The 22,009-nt window shown below is 42.4% G+C and overlaps 2 protein-coding genes across 3 annotated transcripts in view; both read right to left on the reverse strand.

Annotated features, from left to right (window-relative positions):
* The window catches only part of c10h19orf44 (chromosome 10 C19orf44 homolog), a 9,764-nt gene extending 8,422 nt beyond the window's left edge, over window positions 1-1,342 (reverse strand). For both annotated transcript variants that reach the window (XM_050053995.1, XM_050053994.1), the window contains exons 1-2: window positions 846-1,342; window positions 574-753 (exon numbers count right to left, since the gene is read on the reverse strand). In XM_050053995.1, the coding sequence (XP_049909952.1) occupies window positions 574-753; window positions 846-974 (309 nt within the window). In that variant the 5' untranslated portion in view covers window positions 975-1,342. The remainder of the gene's footprint in view (window positions 1-573; window positions 754-845) is intronic.
* Window positions 1,343-10,236: 8,894 nt separating this feature from the next.
* LOC126396818 (protein shisa-like-2B) lies at window positions 10,237-20,313 on the reverse strand. Its single transcript, XM_050055145.1, has 3 exons — window positions 19,961-20,313; window positions 14,114-14,250; window positions 10,237-12,340 (listed from the first exon to the last, which is right to left on the reverse strand). The coding sequence occupies exons 1-3, from the start codon at window positions 20,164-20,166 to the stop codon at window positions 12,153-12,155; spliced, it is 531 nt and encodes a 176-aa protein (XP_049911102.1). The 5' UTR covers window positions 20,167-20,313; the 3' UTR covers window positions 10,237-12,152.
* Between the last annotated feature and the right edge of the window lie 1,696 nt (window positions 20,314-22,009).

Genomic DNA, 22,009 nt, shown 5'->3' on the forward strand with positions numbered 1-22,009 from the left:
AAAGCATAATTATAAGGCTACGAAAACCAAACGAATTTTATTTTATAGTGATTATACACTTGTATAAACATATTAATGGATAGAATATTCAGATTCAGATTCAGATTGACAATAAACCATGCCAAATATTACACACTGGCCCTTTAAACTTTTAAGTTAGAACTGCACACATTGCAGATTCTAACAGATTATATTCACGGAAGTAAAATAACATAAGCTGTGCACTCTCTGGCATTGTTACCTAAGCGTTATGTCCTTTTGATGTTGGTAATCTTTATAATTATTTTATTCACTTAAACATTTAATATCCCTGTTATTACTATTTGACAGGTCACTAGTCATTTTAATGTGCTGCCTTTCATCTTTTCGCGGATGAAGTAGAACATCATGGTATTTTTGGCATACTAAATCTTTTTCTGTCATACTAAATAGTATGGTAGTATGGGTATTGAAAGGCACAGTAGGACCTAAATGGACTGCATGCATACTGTCTGAAATAAAGGCTGGCTGCAGTGTCATGTGCCCTACAGAGGACAAATATGAATTGCTGGGTCTCAGGAGGGAATTGTTTACCTTGGTAGAATCTCCCTCTCTCCCCTGAGTCTTTGCAGCAGCAGGAGTGGCAGAGCCCAGGAAGTCAGCAGCTCCATGCCCAGGCGCTGAGCTCACCGAGGACAGGTCACTCAGATCTGACAATAACAAGTGTGGATCCGGGGAAGCAGGTCTGGTTTTCACAGACCCACCAACAGCACCCTGAGAAGAAAGAGAGGAAAGAGTTTCTGGTGTTAAAACATCACAGAATAACACCGCAGTTCACTGAGACATTGTTAAGGTTTCCCACTCACTGTGTGTCCCCGTGTTTTGGCTGTGGACTCCTGCTCAGACTCAGCGTCTCCTCTGCTGCTCCTCTTGGCGGACAGCAGCGCCTGGGCTCGGTCCAGAGCGGAGCTTCGACCGCCGCCTCGTTTCCACATCTTTAAGCTGACTCTTCCTAATGCTGCCTGGTTAACTATGACTTATTACACTTCCATATATATACTGGTACATGTTTACATGTCATTTTAACGGCAGCTCACACAATCCTGGGCTGTTTCATCCTGTGTTGGAGACAGCAGCGTCAGCTAGCTAAAGGCTAAAACCATGTTTGCTAGCTAACTACAAACGATGCACTTCGAAATTAAAGTGCTCAATAGATACATTTCGACACTCTTCATAGCCTAATACAGTTTCACATAAGTTAGGCGACATAAAACGGCCACATGTTGCCAACTTCCAGCCCTTCAGTGCTTACTTTCTGCATAGTAACCGCCCGGGCGTCCCTTGTCTCCATGGACCAGCTGTTGATGCTGCTTCTTCTTCGTCTTCTTAAATGTCAGTTGCTCATCCGGGTATCAGCGCCACCAAGTGTTCATCACGCGAACTGCTCATAAACTGGTTCATACGAGGAGCTGTTTGAATGTATGGAGTATATTTTCAGAGGTATAGAAACACGTATGCGGGTGTTTCCTGTTATGCAGCAACATTTATGTCCACATTAAATCTTCCTCATATTTTCTTTAAAATTTTGTCGAATAGTTATGACAAATGGTTCAAACTGCAGGTCTTCTTTATCACATCAACACAAAGTAATGCACATCAAAAATATATTCTTATTTTATTTTTCTTTACTTTACTGACAAGTCAAGACTGACAAGTCCAAAGTCAAGTCTTAAGTCCTCAACTTTGACTCCCTACTTCAAAATGGGAGGCTACACATTGGACAGGTCACCAGACAATCGAGACAGACAACCATTCCCCTCAATTCTGGAACATGTTGTTGCCTCCCAAATCAAGACCCACCTCCGCTCTCATGAACTATATGAACCATTTCAAAATCACTAACGACCTCCTCCTCTCTGCCGACTCTGGCCACCTCAGCATATTCATCCTCCTTGACCTCACTGCTGCCTTTGACACCATCAACCACACCACTCTGCTATCCCGCCTACAAACTTCCTTCAACATCTCTGGCTCTGCTCTCTCCTGGCTCAAATCATACCTTACTGACAGACATTAGTTTATCCATGTCAACAACTGCACGTCCTCCACCGTCCCCCTGCTTCAAGGTGTCCCTCAGGGCTCGGTGCTTGGTCCTCTCCTCTTCATCATCTACTTACTCCCCCTTGGTTCTATCATTCTTCGTCATCGTCTCCATTTCCACTGCTACGCTGACGACATCCAAATCTACATCTCCACAAAATCCATCACCCCGGCCACCCGCTCTACCCTCACCAACTGTCTGACTGAACTCCAATCATGGCTGCAAACCAACTTCCTCAAACTGAACTGTAACAAATCTGAAATAATACTCATCGGCCCAAAATCCTTCTCTACATCAACACAAAACTTCACCCTCAGCATCGACAACACCACCCTCTCTCCCTCCCCATTCATACGCAATCTTGGTATCATCTTTGACAATAACCTCTCATTTGAACATCACATCAGCCACCTCACCCAAACTGCCTTCTTTCACCTCAGACATATTGCCCGTCTCCGTCCATTACTCTCCTTCTCTGCCGCTGAAACTCTCATCCATGCTTTCATCACCTCAAGACTCGACTACTGCAACAGCATCCTCTACGGCTCATCATCCAAAGTCCTCAACAAACTCCAGTACATCCAGAACTCTGCTGCCCGCCTCCTCACCCACACCCGCTCCTGTGAACATATAACCCCTGTCCTGCAAAACCTACACTGGCTCCCTGTCCTGTACAGAATCAACTTCTTCCTCCTCACCCACAAAGCCCTCCACTGCCAGGCCCCCTCCTACCTCACGGACATGCTCCACCACCACACTCTTTGATCATCCGACAAAAACCTACTCTCGCCTCCACACAGGACCAAGCACTGAACCTGGGGCGACAGAGCTTTCTCCATAGCTGCCCCCTCCCTCTGGAACACCCTCCCTATACACATCCGTGACTGTCCAAATCCATCCACCTTCAAATCACTCCTTAAAACCCACCTTTTCAAATCCGCTTTTAACCTTTAAACATTAGCTTTTCATTCTCTGTTTCTCATGTACCCCCCTTTTTTCTTTTTTTCTATGTTTTGCTCTATGCTTTTGCACCTTGTTGTTGTATATCATCCTTGTCTTCTGTTTATCTCTTCGCACTTATATGTATGTACTTCTTTTCTTTGTTTAAATGTAAAGCGTCTTTGAGAGCTGTAAGAGCGCTATATAAATAAAATGTATTATTATTTATTATTCACACTCACATTCGCACCTACGGCCAATTTAGAGTCACCAATTAACCTGCATGTCTTTGGACTGTGGGAGGAAGCTGGAGTACCCCGAGAAAACCCAGTTGACATGGGGAGAACATGAAAAACTCCGAAGGGACTGTTTGTTATAAATAATAAACCATCCCTTGCTCATATTGGCTGTTCCATTGGTGTGTGAGTGTGTTAAAGCTGTGTAGCAGGTGGCAACTTGCATGGTAGCCTCAGCCACCAGTGTGTGAATGGGTGAATTTGACTGTGTTGGAGGACTAAAAGGCACTATACAAGTGCAAGTCCATTTACCGTTTACCATAAGGGGGGAAGGGTGCTGCAAAAAGGGGGATGTCCAATAGAGGAAGGTAAAAAAAAAAAAAGGTCACATCCCAGCCACCCCCCTCCTCTGATAAGTTGAGAACAGTCCATAACTATGTTAATATTAGCCTTGACTTCTTAATTTGCTCTTTGTGCACCTTCAAATGTCGAACGAAGCTGTAAGTTGATCTGTTTTTGTCTGTAATTTTGGACCTGCATGATTTTTTTTAAACCTAACTATAAGATCAACTAACTTTATCATTCTCATGGGTTCGTCTTTCTCCCCAGGTTACGAGTTTCTTTCTATTTTCAATCCCATCATCTCTGACTGTGCTGAAGCATTAAAACCAGACATTCCCCGACAGGAGACCATCTAGTGCTGTCTGCATCCTGCAGAGCCAGCCAGCTCATTCGCAAAATCAGTGTCTGAGTGCTCTGTGTCTGCACATATACGTTTTATAAATGACCTTGTTTTAGTTGTACTCTGCCATCAACAAGCAAAAGGAGACTGTGTCTGCTCTTTGCAGTTCTCTTGCAGAGTTTGAATCATCAGGCAGTCCGCTCATGAAGTTTACATCACCCTGTCCTTGGCATTGTCCCTATTTCATCTCAGTATATGTTGTTCTTGTCTCTTCTCTTGCCTAAACATCTCTGCATGTACCTTGTCAACATTATCAGCCTGTTTGCACTATCACCGCCTGTCCTTGTATCGGACTGTTGCCTCTACTCCCTAAATTACATTATGTTACCAGCGAGGACACTCACGTCACTCCCTCAATATTTTTGGGGTCAATTTGGATTTCAGCAACCTTGGCGTGTTCTAGCTAGCGCTAATTACAAAGATGTATAATGATACCTAGGTACCGGATCCTGAGGTGGCGCCTGTTCATTCTAATGCAGTTGTTTACCAGGCGCATAGACCAGAAAAAGTTCTCTAGTCTTGGGGTTTACTTTTGTGGTATGTGACATGTTTTTTTGTCTGTCTTGTGAGAACAGAAAAGGCACTACTTACAGGTCAAGTGTTCATACACCTTAAATCCTGTCTGGATGGGAGCTAAGCTCTTATGTGTCTATGAGATCACATTTTTGATTTGCTAATGCATCATCCATTTTGTGCTTGTACATTTTTAGTTACCTTTAGAGCCGCACCAATTATACGCTCACCCTGTTGTACCTTTCATAGCTAATGTTTCCAAATGCAGGAAAATTTGTTTGCAGAGAAGCAGAGAGCAAAAAGAGACAAGTTACATTTATTCAACCCCACATAAGACCTCCTGGATAAATAAAAGCAGTAGCAGCAGTTATGGGAGGATATTTTCTCAATATTTTCAGAGTCACCATGACTCCAGTCTTATCAATTCAATTAGTCCCCCTCCCACAATTACTTTGAAGTAATCTCCATTAAAAAAGAAAAGTTAGATTGAGTTGCTCTCTTTTTGCTCACAGAAATTTGTTATTGTGGTTTTTTAGCATTGCTTTTTTGGACGTCGTAATTCAAAGGTCATGTTTTTGTCAATGGAGCCTGGCTTTGAGGAGAGCATAGATCAACATTACTTTCTGTTCAGTTCTGTTCACCTCCCAAGCTGAAAAATAAGGCCAATGCAGTAGTACAAAAAACTGCAGTTCATTGAATGACCACTTGAGACTGGCTCAAAAACAGAGTAAATCCCCACAGTGGAGATGGTCTCACTAAGCTGACTCACACACTCAGATGAAAGTTCAGGGCTTCTACACAGGTAGTCAGTCACACAGGAAAAAGTATCCAAAAACAACAGGCAAAAAGGGAGGTCACAAGCAAAAACGGTCACAAACAGACACACAGGGAACACTAGGGAAACGCTCTCACTCTCACTCAACTGTAAAGACGATCTGGCAACAAACAAGGGGGAGACAGGGACCTAAATAAACTCAGACAAGGGAGACAATGAGACACAGGTGAAACACATAAGCCCCTTTTACACTGCCAGATTTTCGGCGAATGTTGGGCTGTTTTGCAGGCAACCTGCGAGCGTTCAGACACACAGAGCCGGACTGGCGAGTTGATCTGAGGTGCCCAATTTTCCGCCGCATAGGGGTAAACATATTGGTGGAACCTCTTTGGTTTAAAAAGAACGAGGCGGCCTTCCACCATGGGCGGGGCTGTTGATGACTTGTGGGAGGAGCTGTTGATGACGCCGCACGTGCGACCCACTGGCGGTGAATAAACAGGAAACAGCTGATAGCAGGAATGAGCAGCTAGTAGCAGGAGGGAAACACAAACCTGACAGACACTGTAAAGATGAGCAACTGGGGAGACAAGGAATTTCGCGCCCTCCTTGCCCTCGCAAACGAAGAGGCCATTAACCGTCAAATGACAGGAATGGTGAAGGACGGGCCGACTTACGAAAGAATTGCCGAAGGACTGACCAGCCGCGGCTTCCCTCCCACATCACTGTTTACGTCACATGCTGAGCAACACGTTTTGTTACTTGCTCACGCCCCCCATTGCTCCGAAAAAGGCGCATTCTGTATAAACAAAAGTAGGCAGGCGGCATTTTGCTGCACTCCCCGATTTTGTTTTCACACTGCCAATGCTGAAAAAAGACTGATTGGGCTTTTCTGCAAATTTGCACAATTCCTATCTAAAAAGGTCTATTGAGACACAGATGAAAGACATTAGGGCGGCGCAAGTAAGTAGGTAGTCTCTTACACAGACGCCGGTGACGTCAGCACGCTGGCTGACTCTGTCGTCTGTGGACATTCCCATAAGGAAAGTTGTAATAGAACTAGTGCTGGCTCCCAGCGGCAGTGATGTGATTGGATCCAAATCCGTGTACTTCCGTACTTCCTTGACCAATGGCTGATTAGCTTTGCGTTACACCCTGTAGTACAACAGAAAAGGAAGTGTTCAGTGCATCGCAAGAAGAGATTAAAATGAATATTATTTCATTTGATTCAGCTATATTGCAGAGCTGCAATGTCTCTGTGACATGCAACACACGGGCCGTACCTATGGCAACGCCGTCACGTGGTCTGGATATCCCCGCCCATTTCTATTACAAAACGTGGTCTGGATATCCCCGCCCATTTCTATTACAAAACGAAAAACGAATGTCCACAGACTCTCATTCCGAAGTAAGGGAGGCTGGTCACGCGAGACTAGTAAGTAGGGAAACTTGACAGGACATGGGATCTGAAACGAGACGACACAATGGTAACCAAAATAAAACAGGAAACACAGGGATGACAAATCTAGGCCTAAAGTTGCTTAATTGAGAGGTTGTCTGCAAGGCTTCGCCAGTCTGTGAGTCAGATCCACCCCTCACTTCCCACAGCTTCAGTGTCTCATCCAAATACGGTCACTTCTGGTTTAAAAAAACCAAGATGAACGAAATGCCAAATTTGAGGCTTGAAAATAGCAGTCCTCAAACCAGTGGGTGATGTCAGAGTAGCTACGTCCATTATTTATACATAACTGGAAATTCTGCCAATGTCTTGACAAAAACGCACTTTTTCAGCAGAACAATCACGGCTGGAAATGCTTTGATGTCTCACTGAAAACAAACAGTTCGTTGTTTGTTGGTCTTGAACAAGTGTCTGCAACTTGGCAGCTGTCTCGCCAAGGTTTCACGCCGTCCACCACCCCTCCACCTTCTGAAACACTGATAGGATAGATATGAAACATACAAATGGAGAGCATCTGTGGTTTGCCGAAACGTACAATGCTAACATTTTCTCCTGGCGACCGGACTCGTGATATATGTGATATTTCATGTGGAATTTGTACTTGTAGCTCACTAATTTTACAATGTACAATACATAAAGGATCAAAATACTTCTTTCACAAGTGGTTTAATAGATTGAAAATGAAATTGTTCCCAATTATTATGCTCTTAACAGAAACCTTATGTTGGTCTTTTTGGCTCCACTGCCTCCCACATACTCCAGATTCTTGGAATCACATTCTCTTTTTCAGTAATTAAGATACATTACCCACTTTTGACAGTGTCTAACCTTCATTGCAGTTAACTATCTGACAGCCTAAAGATCAAAGCACATCAGCCTGAGCCACTGCGCACTGCTCAAAACAACAGAAGACATAAGAATCACTGGGTATCATATTTAAATGTACGTTCATTTTCTCCTACAACGTAAAAAGTGTTCGTTTTGAAACTAAAGAAAATTGTGAACTTGACTTGTTGGATTTTTCCATATGATGTTTGAAAAACATCACACAACAGAGAATAAATAATCTGACTTTGGTGCTTGGACTCATAAAAAATGCATTACATGAAGTCAGAGGAAAATGTAATCTATAGATAGTGCTGAAGGTGTGGCGAGATCAAAGTGAAGCATCAAAGTAAGAAGCAACACACAGGCATGTGTAGTTCATAGCCTTTAATAATTACTCTGGAAAATACACATTTATCAGTCTGAGGCACTTGAGCTGCCACTTATCTTGCTATAAACACACTGACAGTAAACAGAACTAGCTGTGCTAATGGAGTCTTGAATGTGCTGATGAAGTCATCTGACTGACATTACATCTTTGTTCTTAAAATGAACTGAGCAGTCATTGCACAACATGAGAATCTGCAGCTACAACATGAAGCTCTGGTTTCTTCTTCAGCCCCATCAAAGCAAAACACAAACTGTTCCAGCGTGTGACCATCGAGGTGATCTCAGAGTCGTGATGAGTAAACTGACCTCTGTGTGTAGTGGCTCTGTCAGAGAGATGTTTGCAATGTGGGGGTAGTCGAATAGTTTTCTTTTCATCTCTCATAATGGTTTTTGTTTCTCAGTTAACACTTCAATGAAACATTTTTTATTACAAAACATCAATAATAATACTAATAATAATAACCCTTTTTTAAATATAGCACCCTTAAAAACAGAGTTTACAACGCTCTTTAAAAGAAAACAACCCAATTGCCAGTGTTGCCATTGTTCATTTCTTTAAACCACGGATACGTTGAATTTGCTTTAATATGTAGCGGATATGTTGACACTTTGCTTCAACAACGCTATGGTTCAGGAGTAGTTAGGTTTAGGCACAAAAACAGTTGGTTATGGTTTTGAAAAGATTTGATATATGTATGAAATATACAAATCGTACATACCCGTGGTTTGCAGAGACCTACAATGCCAACGCCATTTCCCTTTGGCGACTGGGCTACGGACAAACCAAAAGCAGGATAACCCGAAGACAATAAAACAACAGAAAGCCAAACAATAGGGCCAAACAAAAGACAAAATTATTTACAAATAAATAAAAATAACTGTAGTTACCACTTTGCTGCTGTAAGCTTCTGTGAACCAGTCAGATTTCAGTTACAGTTTACATCCATGTCCGTGAAAACATGGATGCTTCACACTAATCTGCCCCCCAGCAGCACAGAAGATCTTCACAGTCAGCACAGTTTGAGGATTAGTGTCACCAATTCAGTATCTGACCAAATGTCTCCCCTTCTGTTCCTGAGATATGACACTGAGTAATGGCCAGAAATGTGTTTTTGCAGAACAGTATGACGTCACAGTGAAGCGATTAGACATTTGTTTAAAACTGTATCATAATTAATATATGAATTATTGAGTTATGGCCAAAAACATGTTTTGTGAGGTCACAGTGACCTTGACCTTTGGCCACAAAATTCTAATCAGTTTATTTTCGAGTCCAAGTGGGCGTTTGTGCCAAAGTTGAAGGAATTTCCTCAAGGTTTTCTTGAGAATGAGACAGATGCAAGGTCACAGTGACCTTAACCTTTGACCCCCAAAACTGAATCAGTTCATCAATGAGTTTAAGTAAACGTTTGTGCCAAAGTTGAAGAATTTCCTCAAGGTTTTCTTGAGAATGAGACAGATGCAAGGTCACAGTGACCTTAACCTTCGACCCCCAAAATCGAATCAGTTCATCAATGAGTTTAAGTAAACGTTTGTGCCAAATTTGAAAATATTCCCTCGAGGTGTTCTTGAGAATGAGACAGATGCAAGGTCACAGTGACCTTAACCTTTGACCCCCAAAATCGAATCAGTTCATCAATGAGTTTAAGTAAACGTTTGTGCCAAATTTGAAAGTATTTCCTCAAGGTTTTCTTGAGAATGAGACAGATGCAAGGTCACAGTGACCTTAACCTTTGACCCCCAAAATCGAATCAGTTCATCAATGAGTTTAAGTAAACGTTTGTGCCAAATTTGAAAAAATTCCCTCGAGGTGTTCTTGAGATATCAGGATCACAAGAACGAGACAGACAAGATCACAGTGACCTTGACCTTTAACATATAACCACCAAAACATAATCAGATCATTCTTGAGTCCAAGTGAACATTTGTGGCCAAATTGAAGACATTCCCTTGTGGCGTTCTTGAAATATTGCGTTCACAAGAATGGGATGTGCATACAACCCAGAACATAATGCTTCTGGCTGCAGCTATTGCCGGCAAAGAGGCATTAAAATAAAAGCAATAAGACACTGACAATAAAAAGACGACATCACATAAAAGCAAGTATAAAAAATTAGGTTTCAAGAACTGATTGAAAAGAAGTCTCTAATTCTGCAAACCTTATCTCCTCAAAAGCACAGTCACCTTTAGATTTAAAGAGGAGCTATTATGCTCATTCTCAGGTTCATAGTTATTTTAGTAGAAATCCAGAATACACATTTACATGCTTTAAGGGTCAAAAAACATTTTATTTTCCTCATAGTCTGTGCTTGAACACCTGTATTCACCCTCTGTCTGAAACGCCCCATTTTAGCACCTGTCTGTTTAAGTTCCCCTCACAAAAAGCCCAGTCTGCTCTGATTGGTCAGTGTCTCCAGGTCTTCCACTCTGCAACCGGGGAATGACTGTAACAGAGAATAGCCACTTTCTGCTGTGAAATATCACCAATAAAAGCTTTGAAACTGTGGGCACTTCACACCTGCCATAAACGCCATCTTCTCAGCTCACTCAGTAGTTTTTTACTAACCCCACCTCTTCACCTGTCCACAGATCTCCCACTCCTGCTGATCCACCACAGACTCTCTTTGCTAGATTGTTCTTTGTCATTCAATGCAGGACTTTCTAGCGTTTGCTCCCAGACTACTTCCTTGATGTCAACCTTGCCTGTCTGACTCTCCTGCTTCATCTACTCCCTGGTAAACCACTCAGCCCTCTGTCCCAGATCAAGAGCTCTGCTTTTGCCTTACTGATTTCTGTTCGCCCAGCTCTCCATAGTGAGTTTACCTGTTCATCCACCTGTGGACTTTTGTGTTGTGGACCACCTTTGCGTGTGCGTTGTAGATTCCACTCATTGCCACTGACAGGTCTCTCCCTGCCGACAGCTGGCTTCACACTGGTGTGGCAGCTTCTCCTGTGAGTACCCTTGGTTTTGGATTTCCTTCTCATCCAACATCGTCTCCCGTCTGCTCCCTCACAGTCCCACTGCACACGTTGGAACTGTTTGCTGTTAGCGTGCTTTCAGCAGACCCCACTGACTCACCTGCTCTCGGCTTCAGCGTGTCACACCAAGTGCACCCGTGTCTTGGAAGGCTCAACACGACACAGACTCAAACTGTTGTTTCACCTGCTCACTCTGCTCACTCTGTGTTTGACAAGTGGTTTCATCAAAGCCTATTACAAAACATCCTTCTGTTCAACTGGGTTCTTATCATACCCGTGACAACCAGACATGTTCTGGCAGGAATATGACCTGAAATCAAGGAGAAATTAACAACATGAGCAACCAAGTTTCCCTGATGTTAGCATGTAGCTACGTGTAGCAATGTATGTTATGTAAACACTTGCAGTGGTGTGCCTAGAGCAGATGACCATAGAAAGAAACCACGTGGACCAATGTTGGAAACAAGAATATTCAGAATGGTTTGAATCCTGAGGTTTTTGCTCACAGGGGTTTCTTTTACATACGTTTACAATTTGAAACTTTGGCTATGTTTAACAAGAACATCTGACATTGTAAAATTACATTTAAAACAATTCTGCTATACAGCTTTCAAAGTGATCAATGGAGAGAAGCCAGGATTGGGGTGATGTGATGTTGTCTTTTAAAAACAGTAAGAAGCCTACAATAGCTGCTGCATTCTGACCTTGTTGAAGGAGACACACTGTAAAAGTTCGGAGCCAGCACATTAAACAAGAAGAGACCAGAACAGGCACAGATAAATGGAGAACACAGCACAGTTTAGGCACAGACTCTCCACAAAGTTGTTGTCTCTCAGGTTTAACAGAAACATGTCTTGAGTCCATAATGTCAAACAGTTAATCATCATTCAGAGAGTGCTTTGAGATCATTTCTCAAAGGATCTACTTTTGAAAACAAGTGATGAATTCTGCATGTTGTTTTCAGTCCTTCAGACACATAAAATGCATGACCAGCAAGTCTTAACAACCTCTGGACTTGAGGGACATTTCAAAGGAAATGAGCTCTAATAAATGTACCGCAACTCAGGTCAGGTCTCATCCATCCAAAGCCAATTAAAACCATGAAATGATCTGTTTGCAAATAGTCAGTAAACATCCTTCTTTAAGGACTTATGATTCATCACCATAAAAATATTTGTTTGTTGATACACAAACAAAAAGTCAAACGGTCCACCAGTCTATGAAGGACCCTCGACGTTGATAGATGTCACAGTAGCCATGAAACAACGCTGGAAAAGGCGGTCAGGATCTGGGGGCTGGTTGTCACAGTCCAGCTTGCCCCTCAGGAAGTGCTTCCTGAGGCCTTGAGGACCAGCGGGGGCGGTGCTGTGACTCGGTTCTGCTCCCTGTGGACTTGATGCAGAACCTGGAAGACACAACAGTCACTTAGACACTTGCATATGAAGAGCTTGATAGACCACACAGACACGATCAAAAAATGAACATGTTTTATTTTAATAATTCAAGACATCTGGCTCTATTAGTTGTTACCACCTCAACTTAACAGACCAATAACACTGATAAAGAGATGTCACGCAAGCTTTAAATGTTTACACAGTCCTGAGGAGACGTCTAATCTGACAGCTTGAGTGACAATACATCTGTCGGTGTCTCAGGGGTGTGCAAAGCTTTTAAAAGGTCAGTGTGTAGGATTTAGGGAGTTATTTTGGCAGAAAATACAAATCATTGTATCTTCGTTACCTTATAACGAGCTGTTTATATCTACATAAGGAGCGGGTCCTTGTCCAAGGAGATTGCCATATTGCATTGCCATGTTTCTACAGTAGCCTGGAACGGACAAACTGAACACTGGCTTTAGATAGGACCACTCGTGTTTTTGCATCGGCCACCACAGTAAGCAGCCTCTCCACAATCATCAGTCTCAGAAAAACACAGATTTTCTTTTTTTTTTAACCAGTTTTAATCACCTGGCCCATTTGTTTTGGAGACTGCGGTTAATTCGGCTCCCGGTAAAAACCTCCTAAACAACGAACACTAAAGGAATTCAAACCAGGAGAAGTTTCAGGTGGTTGCACTCTGCAATCCTCAGGGCTAGATGCCATTAAATTTCCCTAAATCTTACACACTTGACCTTTAAACGTGATGATTTATAGGCCAAATACTCCAGATTTATTTACTCCACATTTTATTTCCAACCTTTTTAGATGACATTATCCATGTTTCCATAAATGTATTTTTAAGTACATTTATTGCATTTGAAAAGATTTATGAAAATGGCAAAATTTCTTAAAACTTCCTCAATTTTTTCGCTCACTTTAGGTGGTTTTGGCCTTTTTGTGCATAAGAGTTGATGTGATAAATGGAATATGGCGACGCCTTTGCTGAAAAAAAATCTGACATCACATGACTGATCAGCTGTTTCCACTGTTGGTGTCTTTCATGTCAGTGTGTTAGCATTCTCGGAACCCATCGGCTGTATTTGGCGTCTGACTTCCGGCAGCCTCTGGGGGCAGACCCCCGATTTTTTGGCATTCCGGTTTGATTTGGGCGGAGGAGGCGAATTTCCGTTTCCGACTTCAGTTTATAAGTAAATATGCTGAACCATTGCGATGGATTCAGAGTTTGCAGTGACGCCAATCATGTTCTGCCTCGTTAGTTCACCGCATGGGCCATTTAACCAGGCAACAACTGCAGCCGGCTCAAACATGGTTGGTCAATATCACGCAGACTACAAACAGCCTACAATGGGAAAGCTGGGGCAAAAGTTAAGGACAGTAGATCCTGACACGACACCCCTCCGTCACGTGGCCAGTCAGGAGACGGAGCTGGGTGAGAAAATAAGATAATAAAATAACACAATATTTTCAACCAAACATCTCAATATCTCAATATTGACATTGCTATTGTTGTTTTCACAGTATTGATATAATATTGATATATTACCCAGCCCCATTGTTATTATTGACAAACAAAAAGGCACAAAAAAAGATGAATCATAACTCATGTGAAGATCATTGGATGTTTGAGCAGTCAGTTAGGAAAATAACAAGCTTGCAGGAGTCCGGTGGTTTCTTTCTTCTAAAACCTTTGGGTCACCCATTAATAAATGTCAGGATGTTGCCTGCTGCTACATAATTCAGTGTGTTTTATCGACGTGTTAGGAGATTGAAATCAGTACCTGGTGCTCGGAGCGGCAGCCCATTGTCCAGACCTCTGGGTTTGGTGGTGATGAACAGATAGCAGAGGACACAGAGTGTGACGATGAAGGCAAGAAGAACCACGGCTGCTACAGAGAGACCCACAAGAGCTCCGAGACTAAAACACAGAGAGAGGAGACACAGAAGGACTATCAGCATGCTCTCACTTTGCTGTACAACAGAATAAATGATACACTCAATGCATAAAAATGTGGACATTGATTACAATTTTTAAATATTTCTTTTCTTTCTGTTAAAGGAAAATTCTGATTCACTGGGGCGATTTGTAGCCGAGTGTGAAGCGGACGGGATGAGAGTCAGCACCTCCAAATCTGAGGCCATGGATCTCTCTGAAAATGGTGGATTGCCCTCTCTGGGTTGGGAGAGAGTTACTGCCCCAAGCGAGGGAGTTCAAGTATCTCGCAGTCTTGTTCACAAGTGAGGGTAAAATGGAGAGTGAGATGGATCATTTGGCTCGGCATCTGCAGTGACGCGGGCACTGTGCCAGACTGTTGTGGTGAAGAGGGAGCTGAGCCAGAAGGTAAAGCTTTCGATTTATGGGTCCATCTACGTCCCAACCCTCACCTGTGGTCATGAGCTCTGGGTAGTGACCGAAAGGATGAGATCAGGGATACAAGCAGCTGAAATGAGTTTCCTCCATGGGGGCGCTGGGCGCAGCCTTAAAGAGAAGGCAAGGAGCTTGGACATCCGGAGGGAGCTCGGAGTAGAGCTGCTGCCCCTTTGCATCAAAAGGGGTCAGTTGAGATTTGGGAATCTGATCAAGATACTCCTAGGCACCTCCCCTTAGAAGTGTTCAAGGCACGTCCTACTGGTAGGAGGCCCCGGGGCAGACCCAGGACACACTGGAGGGATTACATATCTTGTCTGGCCTGGGAATGCCTCGGGGTCCCCCAGGAGGAGCTGGAAAGCGTTGCTAGGGAGAGGGACATCTGGAATACTTTGCTCTGCCTACTGCCCCTGCAACCTGGCTTCGAATAGGCGGTTGAAAATGGATGGATGGATGGACGGTTTGTTTTCTTTCACACCACAAATGAACCACACCAGAGTCCGTTTGGTTTGGTTCAGTCGGCCCAAAGAAACATACTAACCACGCAAATGGAACTGAGTTCGATTTAACCGAACCAAACAGGTTAGATGTGAAAGCACCCTTATTGTTATTGTTTTCTTTAAATGTACTGTATGATAATCTACTGGCAAAAAATAAATAAAATAACAACGAGGTTTTACACAGTTGATACATTTTTCAGTGAAGTTAGTTAATGTGTTGAACAGGCAACATCTGCTTGTCTTCCTTCCTTTGCATGGGAGAAATTGAATATTTATTTCCATATCTTATGAGACTGTCAGGTAGCTTGTGACTCACCGTGGTGTAATGTATATGAAGGTACATTTATTCTAAGTAAAGAACATTTATACAGTACATGTCATGTAATTCCAGTGGCTCTGAATCATCTGCACAATCACAGAAAATTGTCACAGCCATAGGCGTGCTCCAGTATTTTCCCCGTGTGTTTCCCATGTTCCTGTCTTCCCTTCTCTCCTGTCTTCTCTCTGCACTCTCTTTCTCTCTGCTGGTTCTCGTCTCAACCTACATGCCTGCCATCAATCTGCTCATCATCTCTCCTGCATATCAACACCGGCTCTTCTCCCACTCAAATACTGCGGCAGCTGCGCTCAGGCAAAGCGCAGCATCTCACTGAATGGTTTTCCGCGTGGATTTGTGTTCAGTGTTTACGCTTGTTTGTTTTCCTGTGCTTCAGGAATCCTGTTCGCTCACCTGCCAACTCATTCCTGCCATTCATTCACCTTGGTCATCTCCTGCTACAGTAGCACTAGTACACTGAAGTGTTTATGCACATCTCTCACTCACACACAAACACACAAACACACACACACACACACACACACACACACACACAAAAAGAGCAGCATAAACACAAAAGATACACACTCTATAAAAGTGGTACACACTATAAACTATAAAGATACATGCTATGAATAACTGCACAGTGATTGACTGCACAACACAATGGACTGGGAAAAGACTCTGAATGACAGAGATAAGGTTGTCCTTTTCTTCCTAACAAACATTTTCTCTTCTGCATGGTCCCAGTTTATGTACATTTGTTCAAGTGACATTCGTCAAACCATAATGGATCCAAACAAATCGTGGCGCAATGTGAGACTTTATGAAAATCACAGCCCAGCTGCCAAAAGAAAATGTTGGTATTGTACATTTCTGCAAACACACATCACCTCAGCCTTTCAGACGCAATGTTTTTCTGAATACATGTATGTGAGCTGATTTTGTCATCAGTAAGTGGAGGGGATGGTGGATGGTGCGACACGTAGGCGAGACAGCTGCCAAGATGCAAACCACTGTTCAAGACCAACACACAACAATACTGTTTTTCTAGTGAACATCAGTAGCAGCTCCAGTTCCAGTGTTTGTTCCACTGAAACTGAGTGTTTTTAGCAAGACAGTGGCTGCATTTCCAGCGGTTGTTGTGCAACAAAAACCAGATGTTTTTATCGTGAGATATCAGCGCTGGCATTGGTGGCATTTCCAGCTGTGATTGTTCCATCAAAAGTGGATGTTTTTGGCTCTCATCTCTGACTGTTCCACCAAAACCCAGTGTTTTTAGCAAGACAGTGAATGCATTTCCAGCGGTTATTGTGCCGCTGAAACCAGGTTTTTTAAAGGGAAACATCAGTGGCATTTCCAGCCGCAATTATACCACAAAAACTGTGTGTTTTTGGCAAGACATTGGCAGCATTTCCAGCTATGATAGTGCCACCAAAACCAAGTGTTTTAGCAAGACACAGGCAGCATATCCTACAGTGATTGTTTCACCAAAACCAGATGTATTTAGCAAGGCAACGGTGGCATTTCCAGCTGTAATTGTTCCACCAAAACTGGGTGTTTTTAGTGAGACTTTGGTAGTATTTTCAGCAGTAATTGTGCCACCAAACCAAAAGTTTCTAGCCGTGATTGTTCCACCAAAACTGGGTGTCTTTGGCAAGAGATTGGCAGCATTTCCAGCTATGATTGTGCCACCAAAAAAGTGTGTTTTTAGTGAGACATTGGTGGTATTACCAGCAGTAATTGTGCCACCAAACCAAGTGTTTTTAGTGAGACATCAGCAGCATTTCTAACCGTGATTGTTCCACCAAAACTGGGTGTCTTTGGCAAGACATTGGCGGCATTTCCAGCTATGACAGTGCCACCAAAACCAAGTGTTTTAGCAAGACATATGCAGCATTTCCAGCTGTGATTGTTTTACCAAAACCAGGTGTTTGTAGCGAGGCAACGGTGGCATTTCCAGACTAATTGTTCCACCAAAACTGGGTGTTTTTAGCAAGACAGTGGGTGCATTTCCAGTGGTTATTTTGCCACTGAAACCAGGTTTTCTTTAAGGGAAACATCAGTGGCATTTCCAGCTATGATTGTGCCACCAAAAAGGGTGTTTTTAGTGAGACTTTGGAAGCATTTCCAGCTATGATTGTGCCACCAAAAAAGTGTGTTTTAGTGAGACATTAGTGGCATTTCCAGCAGTAATTGTGCCACCAAACCAGGTGTTTTTAGTGAGACATCAGCAGCATTTCCAGCCCTGATTGTTCCACCAAAACTGGGTGTTTTTGGCAAGACACTGGCGGCATTTCCAGCTATGATAGTGCCACCAAAACCCAGTGTTTTTAGCGAGACATTGGCAGCATTTCCAGCCATGATTGTTCCAACAAAACCAGGCATTTTAAGCCAACACATGTTCTTCTCCTAACCAAGTTGTTTGTGCCCAAACATAACCACACATTAACCAACTTTGTTTAAACTAAAAAAATTTCAACAAATATGGTAGATTTTTGTCGTAATGTACAAATGTTACATATCTGTGTTTTGCAGAAATGCACAATGCCAACATTTATTCTGCTGTTTGGGTTGGAAAATCCAAATGCTGCTGACTTCAACCTTTACGTGCCTATTTTCACATGCAGTGAATGTAATTTAGTTACTGTAACAAAAACAAAAATCAAGCTGTATGGAAATATGCAAGATGTCTACAAGATGTATACAATATATTAATTGTCTTATGGCTGATGTGCTTCAGCTCTGAGCAGCCGAGTGCTTCAGTGTTCTGCATTCACACTTTATCATATGAACGCCTACTCTGAGCCCCAACACAGTAAAGCATTCAGTAAAAGCACCCTAGTGTTACGTGGAATTCTTTTCACACATAATGACACATAATGATGCAAAATGGCCAGACGTGCTCCTCAGAGGCGGCTAATGAAAAATGCCTACACAGATGAGGTGGTTGACATTCTATTGTGATATGGAATTGTAAAACCAAGTATCATTGAATGCTCTGATTTTCACAACATTGCTGTGCATTATTTTATTACTTGCTTCCCTGTGGAGATATGTAACCATGCAGATAGACTTGGTTTTATTTACCCTGGTTTTGCAATATCTATGAAATCTCTGCACCTCATGGGTGGAGGTGAAATTTTGTTTGTTTGTAGGGCTGCACATTCATTCATTCATTTATTTTCTGTAAGTGCTTATCCTGTTAAGGGTCACGGGGGGCTGGAGCCTATCCCAGCTGACATTGGGCGAGAGATGGGATACACCCTGGACAGGTCACCAGACTATCACAGGGCTGACACATAAAGATAGACAATCACTGACACTCACATTGACACCTACGGACAATTTAGAGTCACCAATTAACCTGCATGTCTTTGGACTGTGGGAGGAAGCTGGAGAACCCTGAGAAAACCCACGCTGACACAGGGAGAACATGCAAACAGACAATCATTCACATATTCACACCAAGGGCTGCACAATTAATCAGAAATATTACTGATATCATAATTTGACCAAATGCAATAACCAAATAGCAGGAGTTGCAGTTTTTTCATAAAGGTGAAATATGTCACAACACATCCTTCTAGATGAGGCACTGATGCTACAATCATTTTTTAAGATGTAAGGGAACATGCTTTTGGGACAGAACCCAGCAAAAAACACAACATTGTTATTTTCATTTTTTTTCCAGTGAAAATGCAAAAATGACTATTCCCACAAAAATTGTCTAGACTTGTATCGACTCATATCGCAATCCATACCAGTCAGAATAATCACAAAATTTCTTTGCATATTGTGCAGCCCTGTTTGTTGTGCACTCACAATGATATACTCACACCTCACTGTGAACATTTCTAAGTGGAGCTACTGGAGAAAGACACACAACAACTGTTGACAGTGCAAGAAAAAGTTGCATCAGTGCATCCTTCCTTAGGCAATATTTTCTACAGTGTTTGTGGAAGATTTTACACTGCACCACATCTGACAGTTTAGCTGTTAAATTTGACATTAAAGGCAAGGTGACATTAAAATTCCTTAAGATGCAAAATGAGTCAGAACAGTTCTGAAGACCATTCGTGTTTTATAAATCAAACGTCTTCCTAATTAGGCTTGCTCTCTTATCACAGCTAATTAGCCTGATTGAAGCCAAACAGTGACAGGCTGCAAAATTCAACAGGTTCTGAACTCACTGACATAAATAAGATTATGTGCTTGCAGTATCAACTCCACACATGCATGTTTTAACACCTAAAAAGCTCTATTGCAGAAAGAAAGCTGTATGTTTTGTGTAGAATTACAGTCTGCTGCAGGAGAAAGCGCGTCTAATGATGCTCAGTGCGCTCTGCAGATTATATGATGCTTACATTCACTCTCCACTATACACTTCTGACACAGAAAAAAAATGCAACAGCTCAGTCTGACTGCGCTTTTCTCCTCTTACCTTAACCACCACATGTATCCATATTCGTATGGGAAAAAGCTGTTGGGGTCATCACAGCAGTACTTCAGGTCACTGAACCCGCAGCAGAAAAGTGCCGTGGTGTCACTGTCCGCTTTCGGACACCTGAATCCCTCCACGAACACGTTTTCTTTGCTGTAGTAACTTTCACAGTCCGAGCTCATATCGGATACAGGCTGTCCGCACATGGACAGCCGGATGCGGTGTGGCGCACATTAACACCAGCTCTCATCCTGCGCATCTTCCATCGCTGCAACTCCGCATCAGCGGCTGAGGAGAGTCTGATCCTGGAGCTGCACACTCCAGACTGACTGCATGGAGGTGCCACACACTGACTCTCCCTCTCTGTGCGTCTCTCTTTCTCTCTCTCACTGCAGGCTGCATCCATCAATGGCTACATAAAAATGAATTAATGACCCACATGAGTCACATAAGGCTGGAAGGGGTAGGGGCTAATGTTGCGGTGGTGGGGACATCATCAAGAAGCAGAACCTGATGTGCTCCAGTGCAGAAAAGAGTGAGACTTTTTAACAAGATAACTAGATGAAAAATTATAGCTGCTGCGCAGCAATGGTCGGGCAAAATTAGGCAGTTCTGAGCAACAAGCAGAGTGTAGGAAGATAAAAAAAGGTGGCATTCTGCATAAGAGACTATGCTCTATCTCACTGAGCTAATTAGCAAGACACAACTCTGTGGTATATATGTTTAAAACTTCTTCTAGCTCATTATACTGATAAGAAGTCATAATTCATCATAAAACACTGAATGTGTGGCATATGTAAAAGCCCATGTGAAAAATGTAATACACACACACTAAAACAAAGCATATCACAACATAGAAGTGACATCATATAATTATGGCATGCCCTTCAAATTGTGGATGAGTGGCTGAAGTGATCAGACTCATAATATACAAAGGAAAGAAAAAACTCAAGAACAAGAAAGTAAGAATAACATTAACTGCTAGCAATTATGAACAAACTGGCCTGATCTAGCTTAAAGCTAAACATTATCCATGGTGACAAAGATGAAAACATTTTTTAAAATGTAAAAGTAGCTATTGGATAGACTCTGCATATTGACTGATAGCTAAGCCAAATAAACAGGGAAAAGAGACAAGGGATAACAGGGAAAAGTGTTGATAAAGAGTATTTGTCTCTCCGCGAAACTGCCTGGATCATAATTATTTTAACCTTAGTAGTCTCTAATCCACATAGCATGATGCCTGAACATAGGACTTTCACATTAGAATGTCCGTTCTGCCTTAGCTGAGGCTTGAACTCACAACTTCTGAGACTGAGGTCCGTCTTCTATCTCACTGAGCTAATTGGCAAGTGACAGTTCATGTGTGGCTTCACAAATTGACTAAGCCAAGCATCAGGGTGCCAGACAGTAGCCATCCATGCCATGGAAAAGCAAATTTCAAAGTGAAAGTTCCAAAGCTGTAGCACATATGGTTGATTTGTTATGAATTTTCAAAGTTTTGAAATTTAGAGGCTTGCTGTAGCGCCACCATCAGGACTATTGTCTTGTGTTTCCAGTTGAGGACATCTGGCATGGGACTGGACCTTTATGAAAAGTTTGGGTAGATCTCTCATTTGGAAATGTTGCACAAGCTGAGGCTTGAACTCACAATCTTCAACACCAAGAACCTTCCTCTATCTCATTGAGCTAATTGGCAAACAGAAATGTCACATGTAGCTTCACAAATTGACTAAGCCAGTCACCTGTGTGCAAGACAGCAGCTGTTGGTGTGTAAAGGCAGATTTCAAACAGCTGTCAAAAATTCAGTTATTAAGACAAAAATCTGAAAATACACATATTGCATCTAGACAACATGGAGATGTTGGTAATTTGTTTTTAACAATGATTTATTGGCTCCACAAGTGAAAAACTGATGTTTAAAAATGCCATTTTTGCATTGACTCCAATTGTTCGCATGAGAGCAAAATTCAAAATGCTGTAGAAAATTCAGTTTTTGAGATAAAATTCTGATATTTTCCATGACTCCAAAATTTTGTATTTTTTTTT

Source organism: Epinephelus moara, chromosome 10 (genome assembly GCF_006386435.1).
Source record: "Epinephelus moara isolate mb chromosome 10, YSFRI_EMoa_1.0, whole genome shotgun sequence".
Taxonomy (NCBI): Eukaryota; Metazoa; Chordata; class Actinopteri; order Perciformes; family Serranidae; genus Epinephelus; species Epinephelus moara.

Excerpts from the sequence above, each read along its gene's own strand:
- LOC126396818 (XM_050055145.1), bottom strand. The coding sequence starts at position 20,166 with ATGTGCGGACAGCCTGTATCCGATATGAGCTCGGACTGTGAAAGTTAC. Across the intron at positions 14,251-19,960 it reads GGATACATGTGGTGGTTAAG|TCTCGGAGCTCTTGTGGGTC; the intron begins GTAAGAGGAGAA and ends TCTGTGTTTTAG. Across the intron at positions 12,341-14,113 it reads GCTGCCGCTCCGAGCACCAG|GTTCTGCATCAAGTCCACAG; the intron begins GTACTGATTTCA and ends TGTGTCTTCCAG.